Below are 22,318 nucleotides of genomic sequence, written 5' to 3'. Positions count from 1 at the left end.
TTGTTACTTAAAAAAAAGTGATTTTTCTTTTTTTTTAGTTTTTTTGCTATATGAGATCATTAAAACAAACTTGCTAGAATAATTGTTACCAAATTAAAGCTTTAGAGTTGCAAAGATTAAAAAAACAAAACACCCATATGCAGAAAATAGATTTTTTTAACAAATTTTACTTTGTATGGGAAAAACAATAAAGTTTAAAATTTTGTTAAGAATCCACATAATGAAGTTTTCACCTTGGATGGTTTGGAAGAATCTGAAATATCGGAAAGTGCCGGTTGATTTGGTGGAATCATTGAACCGTAAAGGTTGTCGTACGAGTGGTCAGGTGACTCAGCATCGTCATCATGACTCATGCTCGATTTTCTGAAAAAAAAAACATTTTACAGAAAATCACAAAATAACCAAAAAACCTGAAATGTGAAAACTTTTTTCCATGGACAAAAATAAAGAAATTTCGAAATTTGGTGATGAAATTTAGATTTTTTATTTAAATTTGTTGTTTTGGGGTGTTTTTGATAATAAAATTAAATTTAATAAAATCAAATCTTCCGAAATTAAATTGAAAAGAAATCTTACATTTAACAGTAAAATTACTACTGAGGGTTAGTAACTGTTTAAAAACCACTTTACCGGGATATACGTTACAATTAAAAATGTTTAGAAAACTACACAAAAGCAAGAAATAGCTAAAAAAAAAAAATCTCAAAAATCAATTATTTACTTGATGGAATCTTCAAACAGCAGCATTGAGCCTTCAGTTGAAAGGTGGGGGAAAAGAATTCCACTTTTGGAGGTGGCTTGGGAGGTTTTGGAGGTCAAACTATCGTTTGATAAAGTGAATTCTGGGTTGAGAGCTGAACCTGGAAAAAATAGCAGATTTTAGCGGAAAGGAAATTTTTGGGGGAAACATTTTTTTGGAAAATTAAAATGAAATATTAGGATTTTTTGGGCGAAAAATAAAGGGAAAACTGGAATTTCTTTATAGGAGAATAAGAAGAAATGCTAAGGGTTATTAAACGCAAATCTAAAGGCAACACTAAAACTTAATTTTAGAGTAAAAGAAAGGAAACACTGGATTTCATTTTAGGATAAAATAAATGGAACCACTAAAAATATCACAGATTAATGGAAAGACTCGTATCACATATGGCATAAATATTAATTACAAAAAAATAAACACTTATAATTACATAAATAACAACAACAACTCACCAACTGGTTGTGTGTTTTCCAAACTATCTTCATCATCTTCAATAATCGGATTTTTTGATGAATTTTCGGTTTTCTCGATTGTGTCTTCTGCTTCAGACTGCTCAGAGTCTATCTCTCCTTCTGACCAATCAGCTTCTTCTTCTTCAGATTCTAATTCTTCATTGTCCAATCGGTGAAGCTCCTGGAAAAAAATATTTTTCAATCTTTTAAAATATAAAAACACAAAAAAAAACTTTTTAAATGAAAAAAGATTTTGATTAAAACCAACTTTTTTAAATTTTAAGTAAATTTATAACAAATTGTTGTCACTATCAAAATAATTTTGGTCATATTATAAATATTCACAGTTAAATACCAAATATATCATATCACCTCTTTTTTTAGTCTTTCCTGGCATCTTTTTTCCCTCATTTTCTTGGTTAATTTTTCCCTCAAACGACGATATTTCTCACCATGCGAAACACAGGCGAGATCTAAAAAAGGATTTTATTTTACAACAAAAATGAGGTTAAATTTAAAACACCTACAAAGTCTGTCATCTTAAAAATTACTAATTTCTAAAACATGTTCTTTTATACCAAAATCAGCTTGCAGTAAATAGCAGACAAATTAATAAAAACACATGTATATTGGTTTTGGCTGTAAAACTCATCTTTTCATCCTTTTTTCGTCATACTGGTTTATATACAAAACATATTTACAGATTATATAACCATATCTTCACTCAAAAAGCATTGTTAATTGTTAAAAACATAATTATGAAAAAAGCATATTTTTCCTTAAGTAATTCTATTTAAAACATCTTTTTTAGGATATTTACTTTCAACAATGTTTGGACCCCCTACCTTTGCTGTCATTTGAATCTTCAATACTTGGATCAGTAAACTCCACAATCTCAGTGACAAGTTCGACACCGGATCCATCTTTTCTTTCTTCTTTCTTGATGATGCTGGGTGAATAAGTTAACACAAGTTAGTCAAACAGCTTATACATTCTACAGAGAGAGAGACGTATAAAACTTAGCAAAAAAAGCAAAACTTTTAATAATACGAATCAACTTTCAAAAATATCTTGGTAAACAAGTTGAAGCTATAGTATGTTTAGCACAATCATACCATATAGATAACGGAAAATTACCAAAATATTTCCTACCTTTGGCTAATGACTTAAACTTTAATTAAAACTTAAACTTTAAAAAAGTTTGTTGAATTTATTTGAGACCGATATTTTTTTTTATTTTGAAATAAAATTTTGGAAAAATATAAACTTACTCGAAGTGAACTTTCTTTTTGTTTAAATTACGTTTTCCTGCTTTTGAGTGTTTAAGGAACCTTTGCATAAAGTTGGTGACCTCGTTTTGAGGTTTAGTTGATTCTAATTCATCGTCAAGACGAATTATACCTGGAAAAATATTGACAAATTTATAGCTTTGTTTAAAATTATATTATAATTAAATAAGTGGATCCTAAGTTTCAAGTTTACAAGAGTGACCTATCTTTAATTCATTACATACTTTTGTAAGGGTTACTTTCATTTCCTTGTACAAGTACATTTGATATGTAATTATTTTTTTTTTATATATGTATAATAGTTATTTTGTAAATAAAGAAGAATTTCTAAACAATGCTCAAAATATCCCACGTAAAAATAATAAGAATTAGAATTAATATTACTTGTTAGAACCTTTAGACAGATAAAAGTAGTAACCAGTGTCTTCAAAATCAAAACAGTATCACTCCAGGTCAGCGCTTTAAAAATCAAATATTACAACTAGAGCTAGTTTAAAATCACCTGCAGCTGGAGATGTAACTTGCGACACAACATTAAGCGTTGGAACCGCAATTCCACGCTCGGCCAACAGTTTAGCTGTCTTACTCATCTTTTGTGTGGTAGGACATGACACAAACTTCTGTGTGCCGGAAACTTCTTCGTTTGGATTTTCTTCCTCGTTTTCTGTTTTTTCAGCAACTCCAATACCAGAGTCAGCCGTGTCTGTTTCGAGTTTGACTTCTTCTTCTTTTTGCTCGGTTTTCTGGAAACGCAAATGTTGGTATAATGATTTCAATATGAAAACAGCAGTCTAAAATACAAGTTTGAAATATTCGCATGGTAACATGGGAGAAGATGGGACACCTTATTCTATTATCTCATCCTATTTGTTAGTAAATAAAGAAATTTTAAAGAATTATAAAAGCCTATCGTCATGACTTCTATAGAATGCTGTTAGTTGCTTAAAACACGATTAGGATATTTTGATGGTATGTGCTAAAGGTGTCCTATCTTCCCCCACCCTACTATATATGCAAATTAAAATATTCTCTATAAAGAGGTCTGCCACGGTAATTAGTGTTTAGGTCAAAGTTAAATCGTTTAACTTAGTAAAATATTTCACTACCTAATATTTTTTGTCGACTTTAAAAGTTTGTATTCTAACGATTTCAAGCAAACTTTATTCAATTAATTAATTTATTCCAAACTTCCACATACCACTTGTTGATCAAGCAGACTGACAGGTCGTTTCATAAAATCAGAAAGTTTTTTTGACTCCGGAACAAAATACGGCAAATTGACTCTCGATTCTATAAAACATACCGTAGGTGATTATTGCAGGCATAATTCAGAACTGTGTACCCTATTAAAGTATGCTAAACTGCCCGTATAATGTTAGGTATTGTAAAAAGACCTAAATTTTAAATTCAATTTGTTTCATGTGACGTGCCCAAAAAAATGTTAACCTTTTTTTACGCAAACATAAATAAAATGTTTCAATTTAAGAAGGCTGTTTGTTCAAATACAAATAAAATGGTTGTTAGGAAAATATATAAAAAACATTTTCATATCATTTTGAAGTTGTTGTTAAGAAAATATATGGGAACATTTTTATATCCATTTTAAAGTTAAAATTTGTACATGATATTTTTAAGTACCTCTGATCAGTCTTTGAGTTTCACTCTTTATTTCGAAATGATTATCCGGACGTTTTGGTTTCCTACTCATCGGGATCACGTTTATCTCTTCGTCATCTTCCGAGTCAACGAGCTGAAATATTGAAAAATAAAAATTGTAATATTTATTTCAAGAATTTTTTTGATTTTTGAAAAATAACGTTTTTATGTAGTTTTTAATTTTTAGGCAAGAGTTTAAAGGAAATGTTAAAGAAAAAAATTGTAATTTTAACTAGGTTTCAAATTGTTTGGAAGAAAATGAAACTTAAAAAAAATATGACAAAAAAGCATAAAACCACAGTTTTGAAGACTTCAACCTAAAAATTAAACGAATTCCCACTAAAAATAAATTAAAAATTAGTTTTTTTTATACAGTTTTCGGAACATCTTACATTTGCTCCCCGATCATTCCTTGCAGCAGCATCCGGATTACGAAAGATACGAAGAGGAGGAGAATCTTCATCTGATGAGGAGTCTGGAAAACATAGTTTTGGGTTCAAAATATTTTTAATTTCTTTACTAATTTAGTAAGATAACTTAAAAAAGTAAAATTACACAACTAATACTCTTTATTCAGTGACTTTATATTTTTTATACTTTTAAAAAAAAAAAAAAAAACACAATGAAATCTGATTTTTTTTAATATTTTATTTTACTTGAAACAATTATACCTTGTCCTTATTATTGATGTGAAAAAAATATATACACATACAACATTCTTTTACTTTTAAATAAAAATATACTTATTGTATTTGTATAGACATAAAAAAATAGGAATTTTAAAAACACTAACCGCTACTGCATCCACTAGAAGAGTTTTCATCATCTGAATCTTCTTCGTTTTCTTTCAGATCATTCTTAGGAAGAGAGGATTTTTTGAACATCCGGATGTTGTCTGAAAATATGTCTTGTTAATTTGTTATATGTGGCAGTACTTGCAAAAACAAAAACTGCCTATGGATAAAAGGCTTAAACGCAAATTCAAAGATTAATATCTAAAAACAGATATATACATTTTATTATTTTACTTCTGCTACCAGGCAGAGTATAAATAATGTATTAGTGGCTCATCTGGTATAACAATGTAGTGTATTTCCTCGTTTATCTGCCATACGGCGAGACTTCATCAGGAATGAAGCGGAACAGTTTTTATACCAGATTAGCCAACAATATAGTGTTTACGAATACCTTCTGGTTGTAAAAAAAATTAGTAAAAGGTGGCTGTACACAGTATTTGGAATTTGTCCATTTTGTATGTTTTGTCCGGATTTCGCTGCCGCATGCGGGACTCGGTAATGGGTTTGCATACGACTTCGCAAGCGAATTCGCACGCCGGATACTGTGTACAGCCACCTTTTCCGCATGCGTCAGCGAATTGGACAAAATGGACAAATTCCGGATACTGTGTACAGCCACCTTTAGGGATTTGCCTAACCTATCTGACTGGTACTCTGTATCTTACCATCATCACTTTCACTGGAACTGGATTCTGAATCATACTGTTTGGTTGGTTGTTCCGGTTGATCACTTAACTTGGAACAACATGGCTTGTCTTCCTCTACCATTCTTCCAGTAATGGTAGTGGTATCATGTGTTATCTGTGTAAAGGAGAATTAGTACCCCATTGGCTCAATAAAATATAAAAAAAAATTAAATGTAGTTTTTTATGTAAAAAAATAGTTCATCATTGAGCCATAGCCATATAATATGTTTTGTAAATAAAACTGCTAAATCATGAAAATTTAAAGAGTGATGCTGCCTGGGGTTTTCAGGGTCATAGACCCACTTTTCTGAGCTGTAAAAACAAAGGAATTTTAATCATACAAGAACTTTTATACGGTTTTGTATTTTTTTATTAATATGTTAAATTTTTTACAACCCTAAATCTTTACTTGCTTTTTAAAAGATACTTTGTGTATAATATAATGGAAATTTAAATAAAAACAATAAACTTACTTTTGGTGACTCATTATTTTCAGCATCGGATTCATCTGAAGACGAGTCAGCTATTTTCGCTCGCCTTATTTTTCTTTTCGTCTTCTTTCTGCTTTCTATAAAATTGTATAAAACAAAACTAGTAAAAAAACACAGGGACTGTTCCATATTCAATAAAAGCATGTAATAAACAAAATTTTACTGTGACATTAATAAACCTTTCCGGACTGCACATTTTGAAATTCAATCAAATTAGTGTTTTTTTTTGTAAAATATTTATTTCGATTTTACACACATTTTGCCTTTCTTAAAAGTCACGACAGTGTCACAAATTTGGAAGTTTACAACCAAATTACAAATTACTAACAAAAGAACCAAAATAACTGTTGTAAGAAATATAGAGTCACATAAATATATATAATATATTATATATACATAGCCGTTGATTTTTTCACTTGGTAAATCAATCTTAGGCGGGCGAAAAAATGTCAGTGTATGCTTAACTAGGATGCACGTGAAGGCAAAACTACCACGTGAAGGCTAAACTACCACGCACGTGAATATACGTATATATATTGTAGTAATTATACTACCATTTTTATCCTCTGATTTAGCAGGAGATGCACTTGATTCTTCATTTTCGCTTGAATCTTAAAAAGGAGCAAATTTATCGACCAAGTTCCAATCAGTTAAACTTCAAAACTTGTATTATTTAATATACACCAACCTTGCAATGAAGTATTCACAGGAAGTGCAGTTTCTTTAGCTTGTATGTTTTGTTCATAGGGTGTCTGCTGGATGGTATTAATTTAAATTGCAGATTTAGAAAATAATGTATATTTTGAATTAACAATTTTCTCCATACATTTTATAGAGTAATGTAAAAGCTTTAATTTTGCCCTTAACTGATTTTTATTTTACATGGGTAGGGTTCTATAAGCGTGGCATGACATAGGGCCTGATTTAGAGTGGAATCCATTAATGGTTTATCACCACCCTCCAACTGTAATTCATTGGCCTTTGATTTTTGTAACATGTACCATACACAAAATTAACATTTTGAGCCATTTTTTGACTGAGTAACGGGTTAAACTAGTAAGACATATATAAAGAAATTAATTTTGTTTTTAAATTTAAACTAAAAACCAAGGACTTGGATGGTTTTAAAACCAGATTAAAAAAAATTAAAAACTTAAAACTCACGTTGTTGGTTACATCTTCAGTTCCTGAGTCATCAGATGAGTCAGCTAATTTAACAGTTCTACGTTTTCGCTGTTTATGTCCAGTTGCTTCTAAATGTGAGACAATGTATTGAATTCAATATCAATGGATAATTGAATGAATAGATAAAAATTATTTCGTTTCTTTGGTCACGATAACGAAGAACAAGAGAGTTTACAAAAGCGAAAAGACGGGTAGTAACGGTAAAACAACAGTTGTTAAAACACGCTTATTGATAAAAAAGAAAGAAGTAATGTTTTGGATAAAGCGATACAAAATTCTTTGGATGACACATAATTCTTCAGGAGCATGCACTTTAAATTTAAATGCTCACGCAAAAGTCAAACTTATATTGTGAAACCAACCATTGAAATAAAAATGACTTGCTATACATTAAGAAAAATGTGTTTCTTTTTAGAAAGCGCTATACAATTTCTTAACCGGTGGTAATAAACAGTATTCCATACATAGAATTTTAGTTCAAATGCTCACGTATACGGTAAAACTTATACTGCTGTGAAACAGACCATGAAAACAAAAGTGACTTAATATACTTTAAAAAAATGTGTTCTTTTTTAAAAAGAACCTTTCAATTTCTTTACCAGTAGTTAATTTAAAGTATAATTCCGGTATAATCACAATAAACACCATAAACAGCAAACCTGTTTGTTTTGTTGATGGATCCAATTCTTCATCACTTGAAACTTCATTCATTGTTGTATGTTATAAATATGCTTATACACCTACAATACAAGAATGTATCAAGGGTGAAAGTGAAGAATCTTCCCCCCAACTTTTTTGCCAACCACTAACCCCTTGGCCCTAACTACTAACCCCTATAACCACTAATCCCCTAAGCATCAACCACTAGCACTTCCTACCAGCCTATTCTGCTATGATCGAAGTTTCTTCACTAGTGCCAAATCAAGTTTAAACAATTATCTGTATTAAATAGTCACAGTATCAAAAACTGTAAAAGGAACTCTCTGCTTTAGATCATACGCGTATTGCCATTTTTCTAGTTTTCATTGTAGTGAAGTTATTTTTGTGATAAAAACGGCATATACATATCGTATTTATTAAGCTATTGTAATATTACACGAAATTCAGCTATCTGTTTAATAACAACGTGTCATTTTAACGGTTAAACTTCAATTGCTTTGTAAAACGTAAAGTTTCCAATTTCCCGCGTCCCGTTAACTAGCTGTTTTGGCTCGATTTCGCTATAACGAAACTATGCCAGTGACGTACGGCGAAATCTGTTTTCAATGAACAAACTGAAAGCGCATTTTGGAAAAACATAATAGAAAAATTTAGATTTTCATTTTCAAAGCGAGTTGCATAAAAGAAATGGTAACCTCTGACCCCACACGCCGCTTCATATCTAAGTGATAATAGTAACATTTTGTCCTTAGCGACAGAATGTATTCAAAAAACACATTTTTTAAAAAACGTCCTGTAAAAATTGGCACCGCAGTATGTGGTACGACTGTAAGAAATTGGAAGGATCATTTGTAAAACACAAACTGTCAACACCCAGTGTTTGCTGCATATACTTCATGGAGGTTGCAGCATCGTATGGGAAACTACAATAAGACACAGGTTTTACACAAACATCAACAAGAAGAAAGTGTTGTGCTTGTTTTGCAATTGCATGGAACGTTGCCCGTGGCTATATAATAAAGAAAATTGAATTAAAAATTCGCCTTTGGTGTTAAAAATAAATGACTAACATGATAGTTGGGGACAGAGAGCAAAACAAAAGGATTGCTAATTACGCTTCAGACTTGTGAAATCGTCAGCGATTTGGAGGCGATTTAGGAGTAACTTAACCAAGAAAGTATTTCGCTACAAGAAAGAACTAGCTTGGTCTCTGCTTACAGGACATCGGCATGGCGTTTCGGACAACACAAGGCAGAAGAAGAATTGTTTACGATGGTATGTATAGTAATATGATATAGACTGTATACTATTGCTTGTTCGTAAATAACAATAGCCCCGAGATTCATTCGGAGAAGTTTTCATTGAGACAGCAGCACCTTGGCGACCTAGGCTACCAAGATGTCTTCTACTCGCTCAGGTATAATGGATTGGGCCGATAAAGATCCTTTTGTGGCCAAAAATGTGGGCGTATTTTGAATGGAATTCAATATTTATTAATAACACGGTGTCAAATCGCATCATTTGGTCAAAATGAAAAAAAACAATTCTGTTCCCAATGAGACCTATGCTGAAATTGGAGCCACAGGAACCGTAGAGCGTTAGTAAAACGGTTTTCCAGGAAGTTTACATTAGGACAGTTATAAGGTATAACAAGCCATAGGTATAATGTCAATATTTTTTGACATTTTGCGGTTCTTTCATCGTTTGCCAATGTTTGCTTTTTGACAATAGGAGACCTTAAGACATTTAAATCAATATGGACAGAGAGACGTAGTAGTCGTAATAGCAACGTAATGTATATATGCAATGTTCTAGCAGCAGCAATTTATAAATGCATTAGCATTGCCTATCTGACGTATAAGCCGTGGGAAATGCTTATAATCAACATTATTACGTAGGCAAGCTCAATTAAGCGGCATTGTTTTGTAATAGCAGAACGTTCCTACAAGCAGGCAGTACAGAACGAAAATAATATCAAAACGTATATAATTCGTATAAGTAAGAAATCATGTAAAACGTCTGTTCTTTTTAACTAATTAAGGTAAGCTTTGATTAGATATGTCTTAATTAAGTTTTTAAGTCAGTTGCAGCAGTTTTTTCGCATTACGGTATATATGTTTGACACCGATTTCATTCTATATGCTGATTGAGGTCCAATAAACGAGGCACGTCAGCAGGGATTTGGTATTCAGGGCAGAGTTGACTCATTACCTTTTAATTTGTGGACAATAAGTTTTTAATTTTCTCTTGTAAATTTGTTGTTTTTCTTATGTTTCAGAAACCCCCAAAGATTTTTTGCCTCAGCTGTGTACGCCGCCGGCTGAAGAAGACATGGATGATACATATAGGTCAGTTATACTGGAGATAGTTAATTTACACTATGTCTGTGAGGTCCCGCGGCGTGGAGCACCACTGGCCCTAAGGTTTAGTCTAGAATTGGCATATTTCCCCCAAAATTAGCGTAATTATCACTGTTAATTGGTGTGGGAAACATTATAGGGGAGTTACAACACGAGTATCACATTGCACAATATAGCCTGTATATGCCCTATAATACTGTAAGCAAGCTTATAACACGTTGGTTAATATTATACAGCTAAACACTATTCTGTAAAATGCCAGGTTAATTTAAAGGGGTACCCAATAAAACTACAGGTTGCTCGCGGTTGCAGATATTTTAGTTATTTCGACCAGAAACGCTACGCGGCCACGTCCAATAGATGTCAAATGACCATACGAGTGTAACAAACCAAGTTTTGGTCCGATACCTCGAATGGTTTTTAAGTTATGGTTAAAAAAACATTGCGCGGTTGCACGCGGTTGCAAACGGTTGCAGATATTTTGGTTATTTCGATAACTCAAAAACCATTCGAGGTATCGGACCAAAACTTGGTTTGTTAAACTCGTATGGTCATTTGACATCTATTGGACGTGGCCGCGTAGCGTTTCTGGTCGAAATAATCAAAATATCTGCAACCGTTTGCAACCTGTAGTTTTATTAAGGACCCAATTTAAAATTGTCTTTTATTACAAATGCAGTTTTGGTGCATTAATACGAACAGCAAAAGGTGCATAGCGGCATATTTTGCAGTGTAAACGACATAAAATGTTTCAATTCTATTTGTGGCTGAAACAAAACGCAATTCCATCTGCTTTGTAACCAATTCTATTGAGATGCGTTGATATTTTCGATTCAATTCCATACAATATTTAGGTACAAAGGATATCTATACAATTTAAGGGAGCCGAGATATCCCATGACAGGCCCCATTGGATTTAAACCGAATGGAAAGCACTACCCGCTTAAGTCTTCACTGATAAAAGGTAAAGTGATATCGGGTGACAGAGTTGCTATGACATTACATTGGGCTGTAAGAACTATAGGGGTCGCGCTTTTCAGAACAAACACATATGCGCTGCTAAATTGCCACGTGGGTGGTAATGATAGCTTGTGCAAAACTATATACAACAGAATTTAACCGCATATACGATAATTTGTATTAACCGTTTAAATTTTAAAATGACACGTGTGTACAATATTTTAAATGATAATAAATACGTACTACTAAAAGATCTTTTATGCTAAAATTCCAAAAATTCCTGACTTGTTTCGCGTAAAACAACAGGCTGTATCAATTCGTACAGGCATCTAACAATAAACAGAGTTAAATTCGCTAAATAATTGCTATTCGCTAAATAATAACAGTAAAATAACTTTAAAAAGCATTTAAAGTCAAGTAGCTTTCTCAAGTCTTAACCACAACCATAATTTAACCTTCGTGTGTGGTGGCATCCTATGGTGAATCTTATATTTACTTTTATTCGTTGATTTTTAAAGGAGGCTTACAAGGACTTAATGTACAACCATTAGTGCTTTATTAAAACTGAAAGGTAAAAAGCGAATATGTGTTCTGCACTGCCAATTTCCGATATTATAGTGGGGTAGGGGAAGACGGGACACCTTCCCATTCTATTTTCTTGTCCCATTTTGTAGCAAACAATTTTTTTTTAGAAATATAAAACCGTTTCGCCACAATTCTCATAGACCGTTGTTAAATGTTTAAAACACGATCAGGATGTTTGGATATTATGTGCTAAATTAAACAGCTAAAGGTGTCCCAGCTTCCCCCACCCTACTATATGTCTTTACGTGCGATATTACAACTTATGCCAGCATTTCTTTAACTGGGGTTAGTTTAACCCTGGGGGTAAATTACTCGTATTTAGAGGCTAAATGAGTTACCAATCGAAATTCACATCAGTTGACCGGGCAGAAAAATTGTGCCCAATTATATTACTTTACCAGCAATCGAACAACTCGTTGCCAAAAAGCTAGCGCATTCGTCGCATTAAATATAACTGCTGTAATTAGTTTTATTCGATTTTTAATAAATGAGCGCCATATTACATATTGGGGGTAAATCTGATAAGCATCTTTGTTAAAAGGGTAAAAAACTTATATGATGCAGTAATTCTACTATCCTTTGCGAAACTCTGCTGGTGCGTCGGTTTAACTTTTCAATGGCGCTCCATCACTAGGAAGCGGGATTTTCTATCAAAAATATAAACACTGATGAAGAAGTGTAGCAATACTGAAAATCGTATTTTTTATAACACATTTATAATACAGGCAAGCCCGTAATGCCGACAACCCCAGCAACAGGATTCTTACACGGTTCCCCAACTATTGGACAATATACGGACGAGGAGAGGCGGGAAAAGAAAGTTAATCTTAAACTGATGGAAAAGACGTAAGTATATTGTCATTTAGGGGTTGAATTATATTGTAGGTTGGTGGAAAATGGTCAATGTTTTCATTCTTGAATGAATGTAACTTACTTTATCCTCGCGTGGCCGGAAAACGACAGTCGTTATCACACGGGTTTAACACCTCGTGCCAGCTTACGAGTTACCATGTATGTTACTTTGTGGGTAATTATTTTTTTTTATGTATTTCTGATAATTTAGACAACCCATCAGTAACCACTGGGTTGGAGCAATTGTCGTTAAGTGTCTTGCCCAAGGACAAATACGCCCACAATGGTAGCAGCATCGAGCCTTGAACCCATTACCTCTGTGTTACAGGCAGGCGCGCTAACCACTATACCACGGCACCGGACAAATTCTTTTTCATGGTCCCACTTGGTACTATAGACGAAGACTATACCGCATTCTCAGTATATTATTTTAACACATATAAACCCCATTTATATACTGGTAAAGAAAACCGCATTGCATTGCACTTTATAATTTAAAAGTGACTGAAATTGTTACATATAAATAAATACTATTTCCATAATACTATTAAATACTAAAATAATTGTAATGTTGGCCATGCATTAAACATGTCGTATTCGTAAGCAGGCTAATTGTATAAAACAGAACACCCTTGTTACAGCGACTACCGTTGGCCTGACCAGAGTAAAAAAGTTATCACAGGGTATTAGGGGAAGAAGGAATACATTTTTTTTTTTTTCTCACCCCATTGGGTAGTAAACAAAGAACATTTAAAGAAATATAAAACCGCATTCTCACGACTCCCATAGACCGTTGTTAATTGTTTAAAACACGATCAAGATGTTCGAATATTATGTGCTAAAGGTGCCCCATCTTCTTCCACCCTGCTATATACATTCATTGAATATTCTAACATTTGCAGCCTTAGATATATTGTATCTTGTTTATAGTTCTGCAGATTTACGCAAAGATTACAGACAACAACTTGAGAGGCAGAGGTTTATGAAGGACCATCAGAAGCACAAGCAGATCGAAAGTTTAATCAAAAAGAAAGAGAAAGCAGACGACTTGAAGTTGTTGAACAGTTACAACCCGTTTGGTAAACCTGGATATGGAGCTCCACGGGTAAGCTTGTTCACGGCTTATCATATAGTAGGGTGGGGGGAGATGGGACACCTTTTGATTCCATTTTCTCTTCTAATTTGGTAGTAAGCAAAGAACATACAAAGAATTATAAAACCGTATCTTCACGACTTCCATAGACGGTTGTTTAAAACACGATCCGGATATTTGAATTTAATGTGCTAAAGGTGTCCTATCTTCCCTCATCCTACTATAGTACCGTACTACCGTGGGGTGATACGGGACACTTTTACGGTTTTTACAATTCTTAAATACGGTTTTACAATTCTTTGAATTTTCTTTGTTTACTACAAAATGAGACGAGAAAATAGAATGAAAAGTGGTCCCATCTTCCCCCACCCTACCATAGATATCTTAGTAGGTCGTGATGTGTCTGGAATATGCTTTGTTGTAATGGTCACCCCTTTTATCCAAAAAGTTTTGTTGTATCCTTTAGCGTGTTTTATATCAAACATTGTTTTACCGCCACTTCCCAAATCGAAAATATACACAAAGAAAGTTACGTTATGCTCACTGCTGGTATAAATTTGATTTTGATGACGTAATTACGTGTTAATTTACACGCTTGCCAAATTTTATTTTTCCGGCTCGCAACAGTTTTCATCGAGATGTGATAACGCTCTTAAATTTAACATTACATTAATTGTGAAAATATGTTCGTTCTTGCAATATGGCCATGAAATAAATCGTAACTTATATATAGTAGGGTGGGGGAAGATGGGACAGCTTTTCAATCTATTTTCTCCTCCAATTTGGTAGTAAACAAACATTCAACGATTTTTTATAAAACTTCATCTTCACGGCTCCCATAGACCGTTGTTAATTGTTAAAAACACGATCAGGATATTTGGTTATTATGTGTGAAAGGTGTCCCATCTTCCCCCACCCTACTATATGGTTAATTTCAGGGGAGCGGGAAAGAAAACTTGTCGATCACCAAAGCGATAACTTCCAAAGATGGTGTTGGCATATTACAAGATAAAATGACAAAAGAAGAAACGTGGGTGACGGTTTCATATATTTTAAATATTCAGAATATAATTTTTACATTCTACAGATTTTTTATATAGTATAGGTTGCGGTAAGATGGGACATGTTTTCATTCTCTTTTTTGTGCTATTTGATAGTAAACAAATATATAGGCAGAATATATTACCGTATCCCCGCGAAGAAATTATTAAGAAATATGGGATGATATGTGCTTGCAGTAGCACATCTTACCCAACAGTACTATATTCTAGACCTCCAAAACGACCCAAAAACAAACTGAAAATCCAAAGGTACGAGGACGACCGCATGAGGCGCTACAGAGTAGATCGTTTCACGGCAAATAAATACAAGCAGGAACTTGGTGGGTGAACTTAAATCTAAAAACACGTATGCACGTATGCCTTGTGGTTACGTCAACGGTATAAGGAATCTATTAGGCTTAGCCTGAATGAGTTATTTTATATAAATTATTGATACTGTTACGTAGTGTTTTTTGGGGGTCGCGACCCTTTAAACCCTCCCTCTGGCTGCGCCACAGGTTGTAAACCTCACACCGTTCATTCGACTATAGTGTTGCAGAAACGTGGCCACCAAAGTAAAACCGGTTTCCAACGTGTTTTCCCATACGTAACTAAACATTTATGTATTTAGCAATAAAACCTTTTCCATCGTTCCTCTATTCTTAATAAAAAATATTGTTGCAAAAAGCAAATTACCCTAAAATTTCTGTTACACGAATTAATGTTACATTTTTCATTCCTGTAATGCGAAGTAAATACAAAACGTTTTTCAATACAGATGCCTTAATCGACGTTAAGAAGCAACAAGAAGAAATCGAGCAAAGCATTGACAAGAAGAGAGAGGACGAGATGGTGAATTATGATCCGTTTGGAAAACCTGGAGCAGGCGCACCCAACCGTGACGACCAGGGTAAGTCACGTGACAAAAAATGTTACCATTTGTAGTCTAGTAGAGTAAGGGTGATGGATACCGTTAGCACGTTATGTCCCATATTGACCTTTTTTTAACATTTACTAGCGCTATTTTGAAGTTGTAAAGCTACGGTTGTATAATTTAGTAAATATTGTTTGATTACTACCAAATGGGAGAATAATAAAAAATGAAAACATGTACCGTGTTACCCCAACCTAGTTTAAATGGATAATTTCCAGAATAAAAAAGTCAATTTTAACACTTTACGTTTGCAACCCATTAAACTGGAGACAAGGAATATAACATTAAATGAGCGTAAAGGGAAATATAATGTAGTGGAAGGTTTCTTTGTATAAATGTTCTAAACTTGGTTTGTTTGTATGTTGTTGTATAGGAAGACCATCAACACGTAGAAGCATCAGTCTCTCATATGTTAATCACCCGTTAGATGCAAAAAACATAGTACAGAAGAGACAGCGACATTTTAAACAGGCACAAGGTTTACTTAGAGAATAATATAGATCAGTGACAAAGAAAGTATACAGTTAAATCAAGACAGTTTTTGCTAATATTAGATTCTCGAAATTAGGCTCGTCAAAACAACACATTATTTAGATTCAGTCCAAACACAAAAAAACAATGAGTGCTGAAGGCTAAACTCATGTATAGTATAGTAGGGTGGGGGAAGATGGGACACTTTCAGCTCGTAATATCAAATTTCCTGATCATATTTTAAACAATTACCAACGGTCTGTGTAAGTCGTAAGAATATTGTTCTTTAATTCTTTGAATGTTCTTTGCTTACGACCCAATGGGACGAGAAAATAGACTGAAAAGTGTCCCATCTTCCCCGCTCTACTATATTTATCACGTATTGTTTTAACTGTGTACTGCGAGCATCACATAAGGAGTTTTAAAACGGTAAATACCTGCAAATTAAACTGGTTGTTTTGCAGGCAACATTAAAATGTCGCGGAAACATCATTTCTCAAGCCCAGAGAAATTTCCTGAAGACAATACGACGAACGAAAACGATAATCCGTGGATGAAATTGGGTAAGTGGACTAAAAAGTTGCCTGAATGAATGTATACTGCGACAAAAATACTTCATAACACGAATGTGCTGTTTCATACACCTTGTGCCCGTTTACGAGGTAAAGTATGTATAACTTTGTCAGTAATTAAAAGTTTTTTGCTCACAATTTTGACAACTCTTAATCGATTCTAACCACTAATAATTCTCTTAGCTGTTCAAGGTCACATAAACAACCACGTCGGTAGCAACAAAAGCAGTTTTTTAAGTAGCATAGAAAGTTTCGTTGGTTTAGCCGATCATGATTTTCTAGAGAAAAATGTTTGGTTTGGTTACTAATTGCGCATATACTGATAGTAACGAGGTCTACAGGTCAACTCCCTGCTAAGAGGGAAGGCATAAGATTCCCAAGAACAGGTGATCACGGAGTGTACGAATTCGTGGACGCCGATATGGAGGTATATGTATATAGCAGGAAGGGGAAGACGGGACACTTTTACCACACAATACGCAAATATCCCGATCGGGTTTTAAACCATTAACAACGGTCTATGGGAACTGTGAGAATACGGTTTTATAATTCCTTGATTGGTCTTCGTTCACTATGAAATGGGACAAGAAAATTGAATAAAAAAGTGTCCCATCTTCCCCACTCTACTATTTACTATGTGAATAAGATTCGCTCAGTAAAACCTAACTTTTAACAAGAAAAGATTTATTTAACACAGTTTGGGGTAAAGGGTGCTGCATACACTTTCCAATCCGGTTTACAAATCTTGTACTAAAAAATCTGTCTCTGAACCTTGTACCTCTTATAGTGTTTAATATCATGCACGCTCGTTAATGTGCCCTTATGTTGTGTACAAGTTTCACAGTTTCAAGAAATTTTAAGAAAAAATTATCATTTTAAATTACTTTTCATGCTAACTAACGTATAGTAGGTCGGGGGAGGGTACGTGCTTTTATGTTATCGTAGTGAAACACAATTTACAGAAATATGCAAACGTATCCTCACAACTCTAAAATAGCATCGTTAAAACGACAGAAAACAAACTGCCGATTTCACAATATAGACTCTAAAGCCACAATATAGACTCTAAAGCCATGGGTATGGAATCTAAAGCCATGCAGTTGAAATGTTAAACACTGTGTCCATTCCGCAGAGCGAGATATTCCCTCGTAAACATATAGGTGGTGGTGGAGAACCTTTAGTTGGAGACACCGGTGAAAAACGAACGAAACGTGTTGGCCTGCTTACCACTATACACGGTGCAAGGCGTTCAGGTACGCAAATGTGATACCAACTCAAAGTTAATTTTCGTACGATAATATATTACGACTAAACTACGGCTTTTTTACGTATTGTACTTAGGTCTCAGGATAAGATAAATTTTGGAACATAATATTGTAGGGTGAGGGGAATGAGGAACCTTTTCAACCCTTTTTCTCGTCCATTTAGTAGGAAACAGAGAACATCCAAAGAATTATAAAACTGTATTCTCACGACTCGCATAGTCCGTTGTTAAATGTTTAAAAACGATCGGGATATTTGGGTATAATTTGTTAAAAGTGTCCCGTCTTTCCCCACCCTATATTACATTACATATTTCCAAATTGTGTTTTAACAGTTTGCAACGCTCTTTTGGGGTCGTAGGAATATTATTGTTTAGTTATTTTTATTTACTACCAAATGAAACGGTAAACTGGAATATAAAAACATGGACCATCTTACCCCAACCTACAATACATGTTTTACCTATATCATAATATTACAGTGCAGAAATATAACATTTATATTACTTCTACTTTTTAAAAAAAATTAGTGTAATATTTAACAAGTCCCATTTCACAGAAAACATTACTAAAGTCGCCACTCCTGAGAACGTGAGAGACCATGGACGTAACAGCCCTTGGGGTCGACCGGGCGCAGGAGCCCCTCTGAAGGACGATAATGGAGAAATCGTTAAGAACACGAAGGGTCGCATACAGTACGAAGCAAAGGTGAGCGGTGTATAATAAATTATATATAGTTAAATATACGTGTCGTCGGTATATTGTAACGACATGTATAGTAGGGTGGGGTAATGTAGAACATTTCTTTCTTTTTTTTCTTCACATTTGATAGTAAACAAAGAATATTTACAGATTCGAATAACCGCATTCTTGAGGCTATAAACACCATTGTTAATTGTTATACATTGTTCAAACGCAATTAGGAAAATGGGTTTTAGGTGCTAACGGTATCCCATCTTACCCCGCATTACTATATATGTCTACAAAAACATAACGGACTAGGTTGGGGTAAGATGGTCCATGCTTTCATTCTCCTTTATCGTCCGACTTGGCAGTAAGTGAGAACATTTACTAAATTATATACCGGTATTCTATCAACTCTAAAACAGCGTTTTTGATAAATTTTATACGAAAACGTGTTCACCCCTAGATCTTACAATACAGCTATAATGTAGTCATGTATAGCAAACATATGGCGCAGTAACATAAATTTTGCCGTGAAAATTAGGTTTATAGATTTACTTTCTACATTCAATACATTGTTGTAAACAAAAACTCACTTACTTGGTACTTGGTGAAAATAAGTTGACCAAATCGACCTCGCAGCTAAACAGTAACAACCTTTACCTAACACTAAATAAACTAAATGACACAAAAAGCCTTCCCGGGTGCAAAGTAATTTAGATAAGCGCTGATTGCAATGCTGATTACGTCACGCCGTAAGGTTCAATTCCGCTTAATCTTCAACGCTATTAAATGTCCTATTAAAGTAAAACACGAACTGGCCGTTTAAAAAATATAAACGTTATAAATTCATAAAAAAATGAGTTTAAATGTATACCTGTACCGATATTCCATTATCCTTTTTTATTTTGAAATTTAGGCCACAGCAGTTGGTCATATAGTGTGTGGGGAAATGCTGTACTAAAACGGCTGCAGTTTAATATTTAGGATGTGTTTTTGCAGGGTTATTCGCAAGCAGAAGCAGAGACGATCGAAAGAGCGAAGAAGATTTACAGAGATGATTTAAAGGAAGGCATTGACCAACAACGTCAGATTCGCAACCAAGAGAAAGACTACATGCGGTTACCAGTAAGTGATAACGCTAATATATAGTACTGTGGGGTAAGATGGGACACCTTTGGCACATAGTTGATATATCCTAATCGTGTTTTAAACAATTAACAACGGTCGATGGGAGTCGTAAAAACACGGTTTGATAATTTTTTAAATGTTCTTTGTTTGCTACCAAATGAGATCTAAATAAGAGAAACTAGAATGAAAACCTACAGGAAAATTATCTAAAAAACATATATATATATATCCGTGCGACAGTCTAACTAAACTAAGACAGTATAAACTGAGTTGTAACGACTTAGAACGCTTATATATTCATATATACCTGTATATCTTACTTGTATTTGACGCAGTCAAACTCATTTGCAAACATATTGTTCTAATCTTACCTGCAGCCGGGAGATGTACCTTCATGGTTCAGCAAGGGAAAAGTTGGACGACCGAAACGGGATCCTGTCACTGGTATTATAGTTCCTCAGAAAAGGATCATGTCTGACGTCACAGCTCAGGTTCGAAACCACGCTGTTTTTTTTCTTTTGCATATAGATATGTAACCTCTTTATATACACCCTATTCTGTGCAATATAAAATAATGTTAAATTAGGTTCATGCTTTTATTTTCTATTTAGTAATGAACAAAGATTTTTTACAGAATTATAAAACTGTATTCTTAGAACTGAAAAAGCGTATTTAATTGTTAAAAACCTAATTAGGAAATATGGGATATCTTTGAAACTAATATGTAGGGTGGGGGAAGATAGTTTACCTATTTATTCCGTCTTCTCGTCCAATTTAGTAGAAAACAAAGAAAATTCAACGAATTATAAAACAAGATCCTTACAACTCCCATATGGACCGTTGTTAATTGTTAAAAATACGATCAGGATATTTGAATATTATGAGCTAAAGGTGTCTCGTCTTTCTTCACCCTACTAATAAATACAAGAATTTTCATGTATGGTTGTATCATATTAAACATAGCATACATTGTTTGGGCGACTTTTATAACTGTTACTTTGTTTGACCATTCCAGAAGTTTAATTCTGACCGTCCTCGAGACGCAGAGAAGTATTATCAAGATCTGCAAAGAATGGCTGACGAAAGATACCGAAAAAGGGTAGAAGAAAGGCAGAAGATACTGCAACAGGAAATAAAGGTAACGGTACCGGCCAATTTCAATTCAGTACACTATAATGATAGAACGAGATTAAGTTGTTTGTGCTTGTAGCATACGAAAGCGTTCAGTGCTTTCTTTGACCGGCCTGGACACGGAGCTCCACACGAAAAAGGGACAGCAAGAAGAAAGTTTAGTAACAATGCGATCATGGCGCAAGAACAGGTTAAATTTAAAGTTAGCAGACGATATAGGTTTTAGATTATGCATTGGTTATAAACACAGACTGGAACGGAAGTACCGGCTGTAAACCAGATTGCTACGTTGAATTCTGTATTAAATCTTCCACCCAAACGAGGAATAGAACAAACTGCTTCAGTAGAATCTTTCTATGAGCCAAAAGAAGACAAAGAAATTAAGAAAAATATTGTATGCAAGGAATGTCCTCAAAAATTGTCTAAGCGAGACAGTGTCAGAAACTATCTGCACGAGTTAGCTGAAGGTGATATAAAACAACGGCATGTACCTGCGCGCAGAACAGCATCGTTTCCAGCAGGTCTACCGAGTCTAATGGTGTCCACAAACTACAAAGGTAACGACAGTCAGCAGCATTTAAGTCAGTGTAAATGAGATGTGGTATTTGTATGCAGGTACATCAGGTTTGAGGGCACTGATAGAGAACAGAGAGCGTCCAAACGTGAAAATCATAGAGGTTTTACAATTTACATGATACATTATTGGGGAGTATATCAGTAAAGTAATTGTTGTTTTTTTTTGCAGCCTTTCCCTTATCAAGTAGTCGCACCTTGGGCCATTGATGCGTGACAGCACGTGACGGCAAGAACTGATAACTCACAAATACACAAACCAAGATTTTGTTTTGGCGATTCATGTGTATAAATATACTGTAGACATGTATGAAATGTTTTGGTTTATTACCTGCATTTTTAACGTTGGAATCAAGAGTTGTTGCAACTTATTTATTTATATAGTAGGTTGGGGAAGATGGGACGCCTTTTTAATCTATTTTCTCCTCCAATTTGGTAGTAAACAAACATTCAACGATTTTTTATGAAACTTTATCCTCACAGCTCCCATAGACCGTTGTTAATTGTTTAAAACACGATCAGGATATTTGGTTATTATGTGTCAAAGGTTTCCCGTCTTCCCCCACCCTATACTATACGTTTTTTTCGATATAGCTTATTACAGTTTATGTGTCTTACCAGCTAATACAAATTTTAAATAGTGTTTTATGTTACACGAAGTTTAACATTAAATTTTTCAACTATACCTAAATAA

At 34.1% G+C, this 22,318-nt stretch overlaps 2 protein-coding genes across 7 annotated transcripts in view; one reads left to right on the top strand and one right to left on the bottom strand.

The window, feature by feature from the left end:
• Nucleotides 1–19,445, bottom strand: part of LOC149733794 (uncharacterized) — a 26,902-nt gene extending 7,457 nt beyond the window's left edge. Inside the window, exons 1-18 of one of the 4 annotated variants that reach the window (XM_089882072.1) lie at nt 19,390–19,445; nt 7,976–8,056; nt 7,296–7,384; nt 6,820–6,886; nt 6,686–6,742; nt 6,114–6,208; nt 5,620–5,755; nt 4,951–5,052; nt 4,550–4,632; nt 4,140–4,251; nt 3,700–3,791; nt 3,004–3,244; nt 2,484–2,613; nt 2,058–2,161; nt 1,585–1,685; nt 1,213–1,393; nt 722–860; nt 234–363 (exon numbers count right to left, since the gene is read on the bottom strand). In XM_089882072.1, the coding sequence (XP_089738198.1) occupies nt 234–363; nt 722–860; nt 1,213–1,393; nt 1,585–1,685; nt 2,058–2,161; nt 2,484–2,613; nt 3,004–3,244; nt 3,700–3,791; nt 4,140–4,251; nt 4,550–4,632; nt 4,951–5,052; nt 5,620–5,755; nt 6,114–6,208; nt 6,686–6,742; nt 6,820–6,886; nt 7,296–7,384; nt 7,976–8,027 (1,911 nt within the window). In that variant the 5' untranslated portion in view covers nt 8,028–8,056; nt 19,390–19,445. The remainder of the gene's footprint in view (nt 1–233; nt 364–721; nt 861–1,212; nt 1,394–1,584; nt 1,686–2,057; nt 2,162–2,483; nt 2,614–3,003; nt 3,245–3,699; nt 3,792–4,139; nt 4,252–4,549; nt 4,633–4,950; nt 5,053–5,619; nt 5,756–6,113; nt 6,209–6,685; nt 6,743–6,819; nt 6,887–7,295; nt 7,385–7,975; nt 8,057–19,389) is intronic. The other 3 variants (XM_089882073.1, XM_089882074.1, XM_089882075.1) reach the window with 3 other exon arrangements.
• Nucleotides 9,030–22,318, top strand: LOC149733793 (uncharacterized). 3 transcript variants are annotated; one of them, XM_089882076.1, is made up of 20 exons: nt 9,030–9,251; nt 10,255–10,324; nt 11,191–11,300; nt 12,607–12,727; nt 13,664–13,838; nt 14,765–14,856; nt 15,098–15,207; nt 15,645–15,776; nt 16,174–16,278; nt 16,736–16,834; nt 17,185–17,270; nt 17,976–18,096; nt 18,665–18,813; nt 19,792–19,917; nt 20,298–20,411; nt 20,936–21,058; nt 21,131–21,241; nt 21,302–21,608; nt 21,667–21,728; nt 21,797–22,318. In XM_089882076.1, the coding sequence occupies exons 1-20, from the start codon at nt 9,206–9,208 to the stop codon at nt 21,839–21,841; spliced, it is 2,304 nt and encodes a 767-aa protein (XP_089738202.1). In that variant the 5' UTR covers nt 9,030–9,205; the 3' UTR covers nt 21,842–22,318. The 3 variants fall into 3 exon arrangements, with proteins under 3 accessions (XP_089738202.1, XP_089738203.1, XP_089738205.1); XM_089882077.1 differs by lacking the exon at nt 16,174–16,278 and having other exon boundaries at nt 9,032–9,251; XM_089882079.1 differs by lacking the exons at nt 16,174–16,278; nt 21,131–21,241; nt 21,302–21,608; nt 21,667–21,728 and having other exon boundaries at nt 9,037–9,251.

The sequence above is a fragment of the Ciona robusta genome, chromosome 7 (assembly GCF_009617815.1).
Source record: "Ciona robusta chromosome 7, ASM961781v2".
Taxonomy (NCBI): Eukaryota; Metazoa; Chordata; class Ascidiacea; order Phlebobranchia; family Cionidae; genus Ciona; species Ciona robusta.
Note: the sequence above shows the minus strand (reverse complement) of the source record. Positions and strands in the feature narration are given on the sequence as shown.

Coding starts and splice junctions, on each gene's coding strand:
- LOC149733793 (XM_089882076.1), top strand. CDS start 9,206: ATGGCGTTTCGGACAACACAAGGCAGAAGAAGAATTGTTTACGATG. Junction 10,325..11,190: donor GACATGGATGATACATATAG/GTCAGTTATACT, acceptor TACAATATTTAG/GTACAAAGGATATCTATACA. Junction 18,097..18,664: donor ACACGGTGCAAGGCGTTCAG/GTACGCAAATGT, acceptor CCCATTTCACAG/AAAACATTACTAAAGTCGCC.